Source organism: Setaria italica, chromosome IV, assembly GCF_000263155.2.
Source record: "Setaria italica strain Yugu1 chromosome IV, Setaria_italica_v2.0, whole genome shotgun sequence".
NCBI lineage: Eukaryota > Viridiplantae > Streptophyta > Magnoliopsida > Poales > Poaceae > Setaria > Setaria italica.
Window position 1 is genome coordinate 7,524,781 of NC_028453.1, and position 17,987 is coordinate 7,542,767.

The following is a 17,987-nucleotide window of genomic DNA, read 5'->3' on the forward strand; positions in this document are numbered from 1 at the left end:
AAAGGCCGGACAATACAAAAATGGCATGGGCTGATTGAGCCAAGGAGCCCAAGCCGATCGGCCTAGGGGCTCCCGATGCTCATTCATGCTTAGCTTCGTTGAACGTTCCTCCAAGAAGACTTCAAGGCTAAGTTTTAGAAGATATGGCAAGTTGATCTCACGATCAAGATGAAGCAAGCAACAATTTGGAAGGTTGTCAAGATCCATTCTTATCCCGAGGATATCGACAAGTTAGGCCCAAATGCAAGACAAAAGAAGACTCCAGAAGATCAGAGAAGACTTGGCGATGAAGGAGGACGCAAGAGGGCAAAAGGAAGGGCTAGGCCGATCAGCCTGGATCCACCTAGACTGATCAGATTGGGCCTTTCCCTCGCCCATTGGACTTCCCCTTTCGACCGCGGACTCTCTAGGGTATAAATACCCCCATTCTCCACCAACACCAAGAGAACCATTAGTAGCAGAAGTCGAGGAACTTGAGGGACAACCATTACAGGGAGCTGAGGGCCGTGGAATTGTCCAGAGGCTAGCTTAGGCTAGGCTCTGGCAGGTGTGATCACCCTGTGAGGAAGATCCATGCCAAAAATCTGGAGCTAGGATTCACAAGTCGTAGGTATGGCTGATGTGTTTATAGATTAGGGATACCCTAAACCATCGATTAAGATAGACTAAGAAAGGATAAGGAAGTCAAAGACTAGCTATGCCGGGCGGGAGACCTGTCGCCATTTCTACCCGACTAGCCAGCAAAGCTAAGGCCCGGGAACCGAAGGAAGCCGGCCACCGAGCTAGCCCAGGAAGCCGTACGCTAGCTAAGGTGAAATGATGGGTCAGGCCTATCATAGGCCTAGAACCTAGCCAGGCCTGACCAATGGGATGATCACAGTCGAGCCCACGTGGGCCGAGGCATGGAAGCACGGGACAATCAGTCAGGCGCACCATTTTTCGTGCCTAAGGGAGACCGGACAACCGTGTCCGGACAAAATCCCCAGTCAGGAAAGGCGCTGTAGCGCTGACCCGTGCAACGTCTGATCAGGCACGCCTGTTTCCCGTTTGTGTTGACGCTCGTTATTGATACACTTTTAGTGCCATTTAAGTGATGTTTTCATACATATTTTTATACTAACCTGCCACTTGGCACTTGAAATAACCCCATTTTTGCAATGTTATATATTTTGGAGGATATTCTATTTTCATAGGAAATTGGACTTAATTGTAGCACAATTGGATGAGGCTCGGGACAAGCAACAAACCAGACAAGACGAAGGCCATTGGGCTCAGAAAGAGCTTGGGCCGATGGGCCTATAAAGGCTTGGGCTGATCTACCCAGGGTCCTCAGGGCCCGATCATGCTCATCTTCGGTGAGGACTCCTCCAAGAAGACTTATAGGCTAAGTTTCACAAGATATGGCAAGTTTAATTCAGGATCAAAGATGGAATCAAGCAGGACTTTGGAAAGATATTAAGATCCATTCTTATATCGAGGCTATCGACGTGTCAGGCCCGCATGCAAGTAAAAATAAGTTTCCATAATATTAGAGAAGACTTGGCGACGAAGATGGACGCGAAGGGGTAAAAGGAAGGTCCAAACTGATCGGCCTGGACCCCCCTAGGCCAATCAGCCCAGCTCTTTCCTTCGCCTGTTCATCTTCCAATTTAAACCACAGGTCCTCCAAACTATAAATACCCCAAAAATCCACCGATCCTTGGAATCAATCCACCAGAACTTGACGAAACCAAAGGCATTCACCAGAGGGAGTTAAGGGCTGCTGCAAGTCTTCGGAGTTGTCCAGAAGATGGCTTAGGCTAGATCTAGCCGCCATAGCCTCCCTGTGCGGTTGTGCCATGATGGAGATCAGGAGTAGGAGTAGATCATCGATGGTATGTACTCGGAGGTGATGATCGAAATACATCTATTATGTGAGCAATGTTCTTCATGTCATTCGATCTGTTAGAGACTCAATGCCCCCTTTTATGCTTTCTATCTATCGTGGATATGCTTGTTCCTTAGTCTAATTCCAGATTAGATTATCTAGAAAGCTTGGTGTAATCATGGTGATTAGATCTAATATGTCAATCCTTCTAGACGTGTTCACCTGTGTTCGTGCCCTTAAACTGCCTGCGCTAATAGAGGGGATCGTGACAAGATCTAGCTTGTGTAAGGTGGGGGTTTTTGGGAGGTTGACCGGAGGTAGTAGTTTAAAGATTTCTTTGGATGAGATGCATGATTTGCTTGCTTATTAGCTAGATCTACAACTAGAAGATGATAGGCTCTTGTTACCCCTGGGTGTGCTATCTCATATATATATATATATATATCTGTGGATATGATCAACCTATGCTCCATCATTCATGTCTATTATGTTTATGTTTATATGCAATCCATGCTTCATATTAGGATAGATCTGTTAGACTAGATAGAAAACCCAAGTAAGTTCACTGTTGATCCACAGATTGATAAACCTTGGATGGAATACTCTAAGGGAAAAGCTATGATGATCTGTGTGCTTGCGATTCACAAATTGGCACACTAATTGCCGTCAACAAGCTTTTTTGGCATCATTGCCAGGGATCGACAACTCGAACCCTGGGGCTATCTATCTAATTTTTTGAACTAACCCTAATTCTTTTTATTGCATGTATCTTGTTTTTCTTATTTGCGTCCTTGAAAGCAGGTAAATACTAGTCACCAGATGATCGAATGTGGACTTTCATCAAGTCTGGATTCACTTCGATAAGATGATAACAACATCAAGCTTAGCTCTTTAGAAGTAGGTGCTAACTTTGTTAGTGGCCCAGCATCTGCTATTGAATCCACACCAATGAAGACAATAGAAATGCTGATATGTAAGGTAAGCCGCTGTGTCAATTAATTTTTAAAGACTAATATTTCTTGGAGATTTGTTTGTTCAAGTAACAGGTGTTGGAAGCAACATGTCAAGGAGGGATGATTGGAGGGCTTCTTTGCACAGAAGGTGACGATTTGGAGTTGATCAGGACTGGAGGCAACAAGATTAGAAGCACCATGACACTACCAATCTTCTCCAGTGGGATGCTCAAAAGCTTCTAATTGAGTGATGCAATCAAGGAAGAAAACTATTCAGATCATCGACACAAAGCGCAGGAGCCCCCTCTGATCCCGACGTCTTGGCTAAAGCAAGAATTATGGAGAAGACACATCATTGCCGCTATGCTACTTGTTGGTGCAGCAATAGTGATGACCTTGAAGCCAATGGATGTGTGACATAATGCCCCAAATACCACAAGATCGAAATCATCAACATCTCCAAATCATTTTACAAGAAGCTACTGTTGTCATCAAGATTTTGCACGACCTTAGAAGAAAACAACAGAATATTTTTGGATATTCAGAAGCCCCATGAAGTCTACGTTCCAATGAATCAAGAAGCAAGACAATCGGAGGTTACTATAAGCGGTTATGGCCAAATCATCGAATATCACGCGTCCTAAAATCAGTTTTGAATAACATGCAGAGCTGAAATAAAATGGGCAAAATTCTCTCATTTGAACTCCGTTTTAGATGAATGACCACTCATTGGAAAGGGTAATTTCATAAAATTTTCAATAGAGCTATATTTTGATATATTTTATATTCTGGATGCAGGGGAAAATCCATGAAGAAGAGGCAGCCGCAAGGCGATGAGAACAAGATGGAGGAGATGAAGATGGTAACAATGAAGAGGAGCTTGGGCAATGCTTTCATCAAGCGTACATGATCAAATTCAGAAGCTTAGAACAAAACAAAAACCTCCAAAGCATTGGCACATGTTGACACTAGTTTTTGACTAGAGTCAACCGCTGTAGATAAGGTTCTGATAGCCGATGAAGGAGAGAGAAAGAGCCTGAAGTTGGCGCCGCGTTGAGCAAGACTAACCGCAGTTGACTAGGGTTCCAAAAGATGATGGAACACCAGGTGTGCCTAGTCTGAAGCGAAATTGACTCCATCAAATAAGGGAAAGCATGAATGTTTATCTTTAATAGTTTTTAGAAATACCTGTAATAGTTCATGTCGTATCTGACTAGGATTTTATCTTGCTCCAGGGTATAAATATAAACCCATGAGCCTTGTAATAGGGAGCGATTAATCAATCAATACAACCTTTCGGCGCCACACTGCCAAACCCTAGGAGTTGGAGAAGAGTAGATTCGACGAGTTCCTTCTAGCATGCAAGGTTGCATCAGCTTCGATCTCGGGCGAGCTTGTAAGTACCGTCACCCGATCATTATGTCCTCTATTAGAACTTTCTAAGTTAAGTATTATATTCTGATATTGTCGCGTGGCTAGTTATCGAGTTATCTTAGATTGCAAGTAGAACTTTCTAGGCTTTTTCCAATATTCTACTTGTTTTCGACGTTGCTCAAGTTATTGAACGGCTTAGATCTGGTTAGGTTGTCTTCATCGGCTTGCTTACCTTGTTTAAACATTCACAGCTATCAAACCGTATCGGCTGGTAGATCTTGCATGCTTTTACTGTTTTACACATGCTAGGTCCGATAGATCTTTACCCCTGCTCCTCTTATTGCTAACCGTGTGGCCTTGGTTGTGTCTTATCCGTATCTCGCAGAAGTCTGATGATGTCATTGAGCCGATAGGGGCGCGTACGAGGCCCTTCTGCAGCGAGCTTGTCTGTTAGGACTAATGGGTCGAAGTTAATGCCCTCCCACCTTGTTACCTTGTCTAAGTTTAATACACGGTCATGACATTAATTAGATTTTGTGAAGGATCGAAAACGCGACCAAAGGGGGGGTGAATGGGAGCCTCAAATATTCCTTCTGAAGACTTAGGCCTCTGTCCCAAATTCACACCCCAAAACCGAAGCGAGCGGAAGACGAGAGATCCACGAGCCAACTGGGTGGCTGGGTGTCTATGGTGATGACTGATAAACATAGCGGGACTCTCAAGAAACAACTGGAAGCAAACTCCAAAGATCCGGAAAGCAAACTCCAAAGATCTGAGTCAAAACAGGACTCAAAATGCTCCTGCCGAAACTTCTGACACCCTATCGGAAGTTTCGATACCTGTCGGAGGTACCGAGAAACTCCTGACAGGAAGTCTCTATCATTTCAGAAAATTTCCCTTCAAAACTTTCGACACAGTGTCGGAACTTCCAATCCGAAGTTACATCGGAACTTCCGACAACACTAAAATCAGCCTTCGTGAGGAGAGAAGAAAAATCCAAAACTCAATCAAACGACCTTCAAAAATCACGAAATTTTAACCATAGCTTCCCAACAACATAACAAACATGTTCCCAAAAGATCTTCTGAAAAAGATCAGCCAATCAAAGGGAATTAAATATCTCGTGAGGAACCCCACTCTTTCAACCCTAGAACTTGAATCGCCCCGATCTATGAACTCGTGAGGTTTCAATCTAATCCCTTTGGTGGAAAGGTTCAAATCACGTCCTAGCTCATTTCCAAAATACTAGTTTTACTCAAGAACTCCTAGAAACCATGAATCAATGAAAAACGTGAGAGGGTGAAAAAGGGAGAAAACAAGAACGCGAAGAACACAAGCGAAAATTGCACAAAGCCGTCATCCTCCAACACACGGAGGACACGAGGAGGTTAGGGCCTCCATTCCTGCAACAAAAACTCAGTTCAATACATGAATTCGGTGCTCAAAACATCCGAGGACCTCTAGAGAGATAAACTAGAAAGAGAGAGACTAGACTAATGAACTCCTAAAACCCTAGATAGATGAAGTGCTTAGAGAGGTGCTGAAACAACCAGCCCCCCATCTCTATTTATAGTTCCAAACTAGTTACTAAACTACCCCTACAACTACTACTAGGATAACTACCCATGCAGGGTTATTTTGGTCCAAGTTTTTCTACGCTCATCGGACGGACACGCCACCTTCACGACTTTGCTTTGCCTCGACGCAAGATTCGTGATGATGCCACGTGCCCTCCTTCTCGAAGCTCCAACTGCACCGGGCTCGCCCCCGGTTTTGAGGCCCAAACCGGCAAACCTGCCTGCGCGGTGGTTTTGAGGCCCAAACCACCCAAACCGACCATCTTCGCTTGGTTGCCACGCGACCTCCTCGATGTTGACGCGTGTCCAGTCTCCACCAAGCGTTTGACGCCTCCAAATCTTTCGCTCCCAGCTCCCGGGCTGCCTACTTGACTTGCCTCCATCCCGCTTGACTCGACCGACACCATCTCCATCATCGCCATATTTTCTTGCCGTTCCGTGCACTATATGGACTGCCCATGACTCCGCCTGGACTCCTCGAGTCCATCGGTCCAAGCCTACTCGCGTTCATCCTTCATCGCCCTTGGTCCATCGGCATGAACCTTTCGCTTGACCTTCACCGCATGCCGTCGGCTGCCACACCACATCCAACACCTGCACATCACAAGCCAAGAGCAACATCAAACCAACACAACGTTGTCAATCACTCATCATCCAAGGGTGACCACCATTGGTCCTCATTTTGTTACCTTAATCGGCTTGTAAGCGGTTGGTAAGAGGCCTTTGGTGATTATGCTCTAGTCTTTTATGTTGACAGATTGAAGTTAATACCCTCTCGTTCGTGTTGCCTTGTCTAAGTTCAATACATTTATCAAGACATTAATTAAGATCTGTTAATGTATCTGGCTTGTGTATGGTCAACATCGGCTGGTCCTTGTTACGTTCTAATCTTTTAAGTTAGTAGATTGATGCCAGTACCCTCTTATTCGTATTACCTTATCTGAGTTCAATACACTTATCAAGATATTGGCTAGATCCGTTAGCTTATCTGATAAGTACATAGTTAACAAGGGTCCCCTTTATGGCTGTTGTGTTACAATGCTTTACCTTAGCCCGTCGGCTAACATAGCTGATGGCACATGCCATTAATGTTTTATTTACACCACATGCTTATATTAAATATCTATCTGTCATGGTGTTTATTCCAATAATGCCTACCTATGAGTTCGAAAGGCTTCGCCGCCGATCGACTCAGGAATTTAATGTTTACCTTGTCAATTTTTAGGTCAAATTGACTAGCACACCTTGCACCACTCGTGAGCCGATTTGGAGCCTGCACTGGAGTTAAGCGGATCTCCTAGGTCCTCCGTGTTTTTCAACGTAGAAACCTGAGGTCCAGATGTTGCGTCAATAGCACATGAAGACACAAGCAGGCTACATCCAATACAAGGAGATGTTAGAAGCAAACCACGAAGGATTACAAAAGATGACATCAAGCTGCATGGACACTTTGGGTTCTCACACAAAGGACCATGGCTTCGCATGAACATGATCAAGGTGAGGAGTGTAGCTATATGACTATAACTAAAGCGCTTTTCGGGAGGCAACCTATCTTTTTATTTATTGTTTATATTAAGACTACAGTCTATATTGTGCTCTTCAATCAAAACCATCAAGCAACACTATACCTTTGCTCTAATAAATACTGCAACCACATGTTGTATGCTTTAAATAATATTGAGGGAGCAGTTTGTTATTTGATCTTGGAAAACTTATAGACCCTTTTTTGTGTGCTATTAGTGTTTAGAGTCTTTTTCTTTATCTCTTTTTAGAGAGAAATATGAAGTATGGCACCACCCCTTTGATTCTAAACTTGTGACTAGTTAATTTAGGCTAACTTTTGTTTAGTTTAGACCACCATCATATCATTTTGTTTTCCTCATTGCATTGCATGATTTATTTTGTTTTATAACCTTTTGTTAAAACCTTTTCCACCGAAGCCTTCCCATCAACCTCGCTAAAAACCAGAGCTAGCAGGGGTAGGGTTAACTTGCGTTGATCGATTTGTTGCACCATTCAGATTGGCCAAGTCTATTTCTATCCTCTGTTCTAACTAAAAATTTTGACAAGCCTACCTAATATCTTTAGCCATCCTGAAACCTTACGTTTTGTTTTTTGCATAAAAAATAACCCTTGCTTTTCTTTTTATTTTGAATTCATCTTGGATAGAATTTTTGTACCTGATTTATCTCTTCAAAATTCTTGTTTTAAGCCAAAAATATAGGATACATATGAACCTACCCTAAGCCTTGTTAGTTTGGTTATTGGGGCTTTTCGATGAATGATTTTCTTATTGACATTGCTTGACTTCTTATGAAGTGGCAAGCCTTGCTTTCTCATTCTAAGCAATTCTTTTTGACTCAACTAACTGTAGAACAATAATGATAGTCTTTCCGACCTTACTAATCCTTGTTTTTGCTAACCCTTTTGCATATGCATTTGCATTTGTTCTGTCATTTATGTGTTAGCTTGACTTTCTCCTAAAACTTTTTGATGAATGCTTTAATATTTATGTTAATGCTTGGATGTCATTTTCCTTTTGCAATCTTGTGTAAGAAAAACGTGGTGTTTAGACTTGATTGCAGACATCATCATTTAGTTTACCAAAACTTGCTAGCTATTCATATTGCATTGGTTGGTTTATAAGCTTTGCAATGCGCTTTATTGTTCTTGTGTTGTATTGATCTTGGGATAAGCATGGTGTTTGACCTTGGTTAACAATTTTTTTATGGCTGTGGAGAATTTCAGCAACCTAGTTGTAAACATGGTGTTAACATTGTCTTTGTTTATGTTCCTTCCTATCATTTGTATTCACACTTGCACACACTTACACTCATTAGGTTTTTGTTTTTATTTTACTGGATTAGCTATGCCACAAGTTAAAGTCTTAGGGATGTTATTGGTTTGTTGGCGATTGCTTCTAGTCCCGACCATCACCCCAGGGGTAGTATGTGCACTTGGATTTCTAAAAAATGAAACAGCTTTCTCACTAGATTTTTTTCATATCACAAAGAGTAAGATTTAGACTACGGCACGCACATGGCATATACAATACTCTTGGATTGATATCAAGTAACCATGTTTTTACCCCTTTTTATTTTATTTTCATATTAGAACCATTGTCATAGCCTTGACCCCTTATGTCACTAATATTTAAGCCAAAGGACTCCATAGATTCAAGCAATACATTAAACAGCCCCAAACCAGATGTGTCATCCACCTTCAAGAACTCCAAAAAGTACTCCTCAATTTTTATCTTGCCATCAGACAAATTAACACATTGAACTAATAAAGTCATTTGTTCTTGATGACTGACATCAGGGGTACAATCTAGGATAACAAAGAAATACTTGGCCTCTTTAACAACCTTTATGATAGAACTTGTGATATCAGAAGCTAAAAGAGATATCAACTCATTCTAAATTTTATGACTGAGATAATGATAATGAATTTCTTTGTTCTGAATACGTCTAAGGTGGTCTTGCATTACCAAGTCAAATTTTGCAATCATCTCAACACAAGCTAAGAAATTACCATTACTATCATTATAAAGCTGCTCACTACTTCCTCTGAAAGCCAAATTGCATTTACCAAGAAATTTCACAATCGCTATTATTCTTAACAAAACTTGCCTCAACCATTCTTTTTCTTTTGTGATTTGCTGCTGTAATTCTTTGTCAAGTGTTTCCTTTTTCAGCAATCTAGCTCTCAAATCATTTCAATTGTTCATGTTACTAATATGCTCGATACTATTTTCATGTTCTCTAAGCTTCTCACTGACATGCTTCCAATTTCTTAATCCATCACCTTTTAAGGAACTAGGACTCTTGCTAGTGCTAGACTCGAAGATCTTACAGCAGAAACAAAAACTTTATCAACATACTTCGAATAAACTAACCATTTTCTATCATGTACCTCTCCATTGCTTAATTTTCTAGAATAATGAGCATATGAAAAATGTCTTGAGGCAGGATCTAGAGGAAATTTGATATTTTCTTCTCTTATAGGCCCTTTCTCGACTAATATGTCTCTTGCTTTATTATCAAGCTTTTCCCAATTTCTTGGATCATAAATATCTAAATTGTAAACTAGTTCCTCATCAACACTAGCAGACTATGCATGTGCACCTGATGCATTTACTGTGTTCTCAGAGTCACTTACATTGTTATCATCGACGTTGATGTTAACATTTTCTTCCTGATTCCCATTAGTTGGTTCATCCGCAACAATTATTGCCAACTCATCTGGGTTCGTCGAAGCACCCGTATTACTCTCAGGGCTCTAATAACTCTTGCAAAATTTATCCATAGCTCCTCTCTGTAATTCTATCAACTCATCCACACGTCTTTTCCTTTTTCTTTTCTCGCAGCCTGATTCGTATTTTCTAAACGACATGATATCCCACCATGCTAAAATTATTATAAATACACAATAGTTATAAATCGGTTGAGATTAAATAACTTATGATAGTGAATTAATAATTAATGGTATGAAGAATTGGGGAATTGGCAATCAAGCAGCGTACCTGGGTGCTAGCGCAGTCGAACAGGAACAGCCTGATCTTGTCTGGCGTAGTCGAACGAGAGGATCAGCAACAACACGCGCACAAGTCACGACTTCGGAGGTGATCGCGCGCGCATACGGCGGGAGTAGGGGCACAACACGCGTGCATCGGCGGCTGTAGCGTTGTGATACTCGTGCGTCGTGCACGCATGTGGCGGCGGCGATACTCAAGTGTGTCAATGTGATCTGCGGTAGCGTAGCATTTTGCTTGGCGATCTAACATCTCCTTTAGGCCTGGCACCCTGGCCTGGCGATTAGCTTTAGGCCTGGCGATCAGATGTCCTTTAGGCAATTATGGCCTGCAGGCCTGGCGATCGGTCAAGTTGGGCTATTGGCCTTTAGACTGGCAGCTGACAAGATGATATACTGCCACCTAATGTCTGGGGTGGGGCCCCTGTGATTTCGGGGGCTAGGGCAGCCGCCCCCTGCCCCCCAAGGCCGGTCCTGGGTATTACGCTACTCCGGCGGCCCAAACCTGTATAAATCCATATCTTGTGTCTTCATTTTTACCTTCGACTTTCAGGTCCGGCGATCCCCCACCGACAAATCGACTACCTCGGTTACTCCCTCGATAGATTGCCGGGTATAAAACACCGACACATAGCGCCTCTCCTACTGCTGCTGGCGACCTTCCCTTTAAACATGCCGACTATTAAAGCCCAAAATATCGAAAAACCAAGCCACTTCTCCGCACCTTGCCCCACCACCGCTAGCTTCAACCTCCACGGCTCCACCCGTGGCAGGTGGTGGCCTCGCCACCACGCTATTCTGCCCACCAACCGCCTGATAGCCCCACAACCGCTGGCCTCCAACCCAAACCCCTAACCTTCTCCTTCGATTTTGGTGCGTTGCATCTCGCTGGTGTTGGTGGCCGCCGGCCAGCAATCTATTTTTTTTTGGTAGGGATTGGAGAGGGAGTGAAGGATTTGGAAGCTGCAGGCAAGAGGAGGAAGACAACTCCCTCGGCGGAATGGGTAACGAAACGCACGGACGAGGATTCTTGCATGTGCGTTCCAACTGGTTGGGTCCACCATTCGCTGCTAGCAAGTCCCGACGCTCGTTCGCTAAAAAAGAATTTTTATTCCCTCAAAACCCGAGGAAACCACCTGACAGGGTTTTAGCAGAATTACAACACTGGATCGTCTGCAATCCATACACTTTTGGTTTGTGACTTGATTTTGTGTCAATAGTATTCTAGTCGATATCTATGCGCTCCATTAGTGCACTAGTCCAGCGGGAGAAGGTCTATCCCGTCTATTTTTAGCCGTGATGAACCCGTATCTATCCCGTATTTGTTAAATTAAATTTGGGATAGACTTAATATGTATTAGTATGTATCTAGCTCTACCTCAATATCCTTATGGCCCGAGAAGTTATGCTAGCTATATGTTTCCTGAAAGATCATTAATTAACCTAAGAGTACTTAGAGGTACCAAAACGTGGTTGGCAACTAGCGGGAAAAAACCAACAATATCGTGTGCATGTGTACGAAAGTATGAGTTCCCGTTTAAGTATCCGGTTCCCGCTCGTTTTTAGTCCCGTTCATCCTGCTCTCGCTCCGGTTCCCGACTATTCCGGATCCATCCCGTTTTCGATGATAAAATATGGGAATGGAAATGGGAGAGAGGTTGTCCCACATGTTCCCGTCCATTTTCACCTCTTCAGTCCATGCCATAACCGCCAAAACAACTGCATCAACGTAGACGGTCTGCCACTATGGTTATACAGCCGCAGTTGATAGGGCTGCGTTCTGATATCGCAAACTATAAACGGAGATTATCGATGTTTGGAGTTTGGACAAAGCGGTCGTGCGCGGTGCGCGTAAGGTTGTGGTTACTGTGACTGCCAATCTTGCGAATATGATGCCGCTTCCACCAGCGCATCGGATGATGAACCAGCTGGCGCTTCCCGTCGCGCGGTCTTCCTTACGGCAGGCATTACACAGACACCGGAACACGGTAAGGTTGGTCTCGCTGGTATGCTCTGGGCCGGGGGAGCATAACACCGACCGCGACGCCGCGGGCGGATGAGCTGGTTGCTTCGCGTCTTGCTCATCCCCCGTGCAAGTCTCGCAAGGCCGCAGACCTCCGCACAGGCACTCGGAACTCAAATCGGCTCGACCTCACGGCGCGTTTCGGGGGAGCGCACGCGGCCGCCTGCCGTGCCTCACTTTTGGTCGGCCGGCCGGTGCGTGACCGGCGGTAGCTCAAACCCGTTGCTGATGATGATACATTTCGGTTGACGTTGACTGAACAAGGCTCGATCTTTACGGTACGATCACGAGCTCTCGCCACGGAGATTCTACGTGCCAAGCAACGTGGAATGAAACCTGGGCACCCGGCCACGCAGCAAACCGGTAAACCATCGCGCTTTGCTGCAAAGTGCCATTGACTTCACCCGATAAAATCTTCGTTTCATGCAGATTTTAGCTTCGCAGTCAGGCAAATGTGAACATGCGTAGCAAGGTCAGATCGAGAGATTGCCCTACGGAGCAGGAAGCGTCACGTGCGGTGTCGTCTGGATCCTTTGCATTGCGATGGCCTATAAATCAGGTGCTCGTCACGCAGCTGCTCACCAGTCATACGTGGCAATCTGTCCCATGATCTTTACTAACTAGTGTTGAGTAGTGATCACTGATCTCAACCCCTTTCGAGTAGCATCAGAACAATGGCTTCTTGCAACCTGTTCGATGCAAGGACGCTACTGACGGTGGCACTGGTCATGGCAAGCCTGCCCGAGTTCTCTCTCGGCGCGCGGCGGCTGCCGGATCGGCTGGCGGAGACCACCGCGCTCGGCGACGGCATCTCGTACCACGGCGGCGCCGTGCTCCGCGGCGAAATCCCGGTCTCCATCGTCTGGTACGGGCAGTTCAAGCCGTCGCAGAAGGCCATCGTCGTCGACTTCCTCCTCTCCCTCACGTCCGTCCCCGCCAACGCGACGCCGTCGGCGGCGCAATGGTGGCGCACCATCGACAGGGCGTACCTATCCAACGCGACGACGAACGCCACGCGCGTCGTCCTCGCCGGCCAGGTCGCCGACGAGCAGTACTCGCTCGGCAAGTCCCTGACGCTGGTCGAGGTCTTCCAGCTCGCGGCCGCGCTGGTCCCCGGAGCCGGCGCTCTCGTGCTGGTGCTCACGGACCCGGGCGTGTCCGTCGAGGGCTTCTGCAGCGCGCGGTGCGGGCTCCACGGCTCCGACGACGCGGGCGCCGGGTACGCCTACGTCTGGGTGGGCAACGCCGAGTCGCAGTGCCCCGGGCAGTGCGCGTGGCCGTTCGCGGAGCCCGCGTACGGGCCGCGGGGCCAGCCGCCGCTCACCCCGCCCAACGGCGACGTCGGCGTGGACGGCATGGTGCTGACGCTCGCCAGCACGGTGGCCGGCGCCGTGACCAACCCGCTGGGCGACGGGTACTACGAGGGCGCCAGGGACGCCGCGCTGGAGGCCTGCACGGCGTGCGCCGGCAAGTTTGGGAGCGGCGCGTACCCCGGGTACCCCGGGAAGGTGCTCCTGGACGAGACGACCGGCGGCAGCTACAACGCCGTTGGCGCCAACGGACGGAAGTACCTGCTCCCGGCCGTCTTCGACCCGGCGACGTCCGCTTGCTCTACTTTGGTGTAGAACGCACGTTGAGTCGGTATTTCATGAAGGTGTACATAGATAAGTATACGGACGCTGTAGTAGTGAGAACTTCGAGCTCGTGATGGGGGTACTCCAATAAGTACATTATACAATGTTTTCTTGAGTTATGACGTTGTTCATTATCTTGTCTCAGTTTACACGATTTTATTTCATTCTATCTTATCACTTTATCTTTCTGTAAATTTTTTTGGGGGTTTTGTATGTCTGAGCTATCTTTGCAAAAATACAGTCACGATGAAGACGATTGGAAACAAAGCGGTCACTATTTTCATACGTTCGAACAAGCCCAACAGTCCTTCTGAAGGGCCTCGCATTTGTACGGGTTCAACAAGCCCAACAAAAGTAGGCTTCCAGGAAACCAATGGGCCATTTATATACTATACGGCCGCTCTCGCAGGCGCGTGCACGGGCCACAAACGCTAATTCAACGGCAAGACACCGCGTGAATGGATTGATGGTGGCGGTGGTGTGTGGTGGGAGCCGCCGCCTCTCGCTGGCCAAGCGGCCTGGCACACGTCGGCGGCAGTGGGCCGGCATGTCGCCGAGAACGTCGGCCGGCGCGGCGCGGCCCCCAGCTCCAGTCCACGAGCCACTCGCGACGTTTCTTGACCTGCCGAGCGGTGGCGGCACAGCCCCGAGCGCGCGTGAGGCGGCGGCGCGCGCCACATGGCCGCTCCGGCGCTGAGGCGGCGGGCGACGCCCTCCGCCTTTTCGCTCCGGCCACGACCACGTTTCGGTTAAAGAAGCACGCCGGCCGTCGCTTTCGCGACCGGCCAGCCAGAACCCCAGGACCGATCGGCCACACCGTGACGCGTGGGGACACGGTCGGCGGCGGGCGCGAGTCCGGTCAGAGCCTCGGATTATATTTAACGCAGTAGGTTCGGTCCGGAGCCTATGATTGATCGTTGCCCGTCGACCGGAAATTCGTGGGTCGGAGCTCGTACCATTGTTTTTTGTTTAGTCCTAGCAACACGTGTAGTGGGGGGCTGTTTGTGACAAGGCTGTCTTCTTTCTTGTCTCGTTTCGCACTCGCCGTTGCTTTTTGCCCCGGGAAGTACAAGACCCTGACGAGGACCTCCGACCCGACCAAAGCTCAGGCCGTCATGCTCAGGCGGGCTGTAGTATCCCTGCCGAGAACTCTGCTGATGCTAGAGGTTTTGTGATATCGCACGTGTCAAACCGGACATCAGTAATCAGTTTCCGACCAGTTTAATCCGGCAATTGATAATGCAAGTACCATGCTGACCAGCTGACAGGAGCTCGGCTCCCTGCGCGTGGGCACATGGTTTTTGAAGGAGCCCAAGCAAAGCATCTGCTGAGTTCCTGACAAATTCGTCCACTAATGTTGACATCGAGACATGCAATCAATCTACTACGATACAAAATACTAGAATTTCTTTTCTTGACCGAGCTGAAACGAAACACTGCTGCGTGTACGAAACCAGACACTACGGCTTCCGTCATCGTGCTCTTACTCAGCAACCAGATAAGAGCTGACGACTGGCCGACGACTAGAGGCGGCGTCCATCAAAGCGAGGTGCGCGTGCATCATCGCGTCATGGGTCACCGGCCGTCCAAGCGTCCGCGTCCGCGTCGCCCACCCGGAGCTCCTCGACCAGCCTGCGGAGGCTCTCGTACGACGACCCGCCGGGCGCCGTGGCCGCCTCGGCCGCGGCCTTCCACCTCGCCGCGTTGCGCCTCATCTCCCTGGCCCTCCCCGTGTCCCCCATCAGCTCCTCGACGTGTGCCGCGACCTGCTCCCGCCGCAGCGCCTCGTCGAGGCGGAGCCCGATGCCCCAGTCCCCGCACGTGTACCGGGAGTTGATGTACTGGTCGGCGAACCCGGGCCAGCACACCATGGGCACCCCCGACAGGATGCTCTCCGTCGTCGAGTTCCACCCGCTGTGCGTCAGGAACCCGCCCACGGCGGGGTGCCGGAGCACCTGCTCCTGCGCGCACCACTCGGCGATGAAGCACCGGCCCCTCGTCGCCGCCAGGAAGTCCTCCGGGAGCGCGTCGGCGCCGCGGTCACCGGCGACGAGTCCCGGGCGGACGGCCCAGAGGAACGGGCGCCCGGTGGCGGCGAGCCCCCACGCGAGCTCCTCGAGCTGGTCCAGCGACAGCACGGCCAGGGACCCGAAGCTGACGTACAGGACCGACCCGGGCGCCTGCGCGTCCAGCCACGCCACGCACGCCGCGTCCTCCTCCCACAGGCTCAGCCCCGCCGCGCCGTGGCCATGGCCCTGCGCGGAGTGCATGGCGGCGGCCAGGGGCCCGATGGTGTACACCCGCGGGAACTCGGCCCGGAGCGCGTCGAGCACGTCGGGCTCGAGGTCCTCGAACGTGTTGAGGATGAGGCCCCGCGCCCGGGCGCAGCTGTTGGCTTCGTCTTCCTCCACGCGCAGCGCGAAGCATTGCGGGTCCAGCGTCCGGACGAAGCTGGAGACGTCGCCCAGCCGCACCGGCGGGATCCCGGCGATCCAGTCGATGGGCGTGTCAAGGTACCCGTTCGTCAAGTAGCTCTCGTCTGCCATTATTGCGACAGGTGCACACGAATTAGGAATTACTAGGATCGTCGTCATCATTCCAGATTTCCATGCAAGAAAGGCATTCATGTGCATGCATCGATCATGCAAGCAATCATCAAGCAGGATGGACTCGACGGCGACCGATCGATCGATCACCGTGTCACATGTACACGGACCTTTGAGCGGCGTGTATCCCCGCTGCCGGAGCTGGCGTAGCCGGAGCGTGCAGACGAAGCCGCATGCGCTGGTGCCCCACAGCACGAACGCCGGGACGCCGGCCTCCTCGGCGGCGTCGAGCGCGAAGCTGACGAGGCCGCTGAGCACGACGCAGGTGACGGGCGGGACGCCCTCCCGCTCCCCGATGAGCCCCCGCGCCAGCGCCGCCAGCGGCGCGCCGCAGCTCCGCCGCAGGGACAGGTACAGCTTCACTGTATGGTCGGGGCTCCGGCGGTCCTCCTCCGACAGGCCGTCGGGCACCGACTCGAACCGGAACCCCTCCCGCCCCCGCAGCCCGCCCGCCGTCCGCAGCAGCCGCTCGTGGTTGTGCTCCGTGTTGACGAAGGTCACGTACACCCCGCGCGAGTGCAGCAGCTCCGCCAGCTTCAGCGTCGGGTTGATGTGCCCCGAGCACGGGAACGGGAACAGCATCGCGTGCGCCCTCCTCTCCATGGCCGGCCTGCGACGACGACGACGACGCGAGCGCGCACGGCTTCTTGCTTGCGACTAGGAGTGGTGAAGGAAGAAATGGGCGGGGTTGGGGACTGGCCGGAGGGTCTAAATAGGCCAAGGAGGGAGGCAAGGAGCGAGCGGTCGCCGTCGTGGCCGCCGCGGGTACCGAAGCGGATATATCTGCGGGGGATGGCCCCTGGATTTGGTCGTCGCGATCGATATATTCACGGTCTACTAGACAAGATCACTGGCCAAGTTGCGGCCGGCTCCCTCGATCGTCTAGTCTTCGATCTGCCGGATCGTACTCGCACCGTTCCTGATGCGAGTGAGGATAATAAAGCCAGTCGATATTCGGTGCCTTGTCTCTCAGCCTTTTTGACTTCCAGAAAGATTGTTGTGTACTGTCGCGGGGAGTAGTAACTAGCAAGCATATGCATGAGCACATCTCGACGGTGATGTCCGCTGAGTTTTGCAGTTTTTTTTTTTTGATGTGGCACCGGCGCCGGCGGAGCTGACGTACAGCGCGCGGCCGCAAGCGCTAGGCTTTGCACGGCATGAAGGCCGCAAGCGGTGGCGCCGAGCTCCGCTGCCACATCCAGCGCGAGCTCCTCTTCCAATCTCAAATTACTATTTATTTTGATTTTTATAGATACACAGCTTTTACAACGTATCTAGATATAATATATATCTATATGCATATTAGAAAAGTCAAAATGAATAAACGAATAGTAATTTAGAACGTTGGGAATATATCCGAGCTCGATGGACGGAAGCCATTATGCTGGGCGCTGTTTTTCCTTGATTAATAATATTCTCG

The 17,987-nt window shown here is 49.1% G+C and overlaps 2 protein-coding genes across 2 annotated transcripts; one reads left to right on the forward strand and one right to left on the reverse strand.

Annotated features, from left to right (window-relative positions):
- The first annotated feature begins 12,925 nt into the window (after positions 1-12,925).
- On the forward strand, positions 12,926-14,104 carry LOC101770417 (protein EXORDIUM-like 1). Its single transcript, XM_004964916.4, has one exon. The coding sequence runs from the start codon at positions 13,002-13,004 to the stop codon at positions 13,950-13,952; it is 951 nt and encodes a 316-aa protein (XP_004964973.3). The 5' UTR covers positions 12,926-13,001; the 3' UTR covers positions 13,953-14,104.
- A 1,055-nt stretch (positions 14,105-15,159) lies between these two features.
- On the reverse strand, positions 15,160-17,593 carry LOC101770831 (7-deoxyloganetin glucosyltransferase). Its single transcript, XM_004964917.4, has 2 exons — positions 16,678-17,593; positions 15,160-16,500 (listed from the first exon to the last, which is right to left on the reverse strand). Exons 1-2 carry the CDS (start codon positions 17,168-17,170, stop codon positions 15,530-15,532), a joined length of 1,464 nt encoding a protein of 487 aa, XP_004964974.1. The 5' UTR covers positions 17,171-17,593; the 3' UTR covers positions 15,160-15,529.
- Between the last annotated feature and the right edge of the window lie 394 nt (positions 17,594-17,987).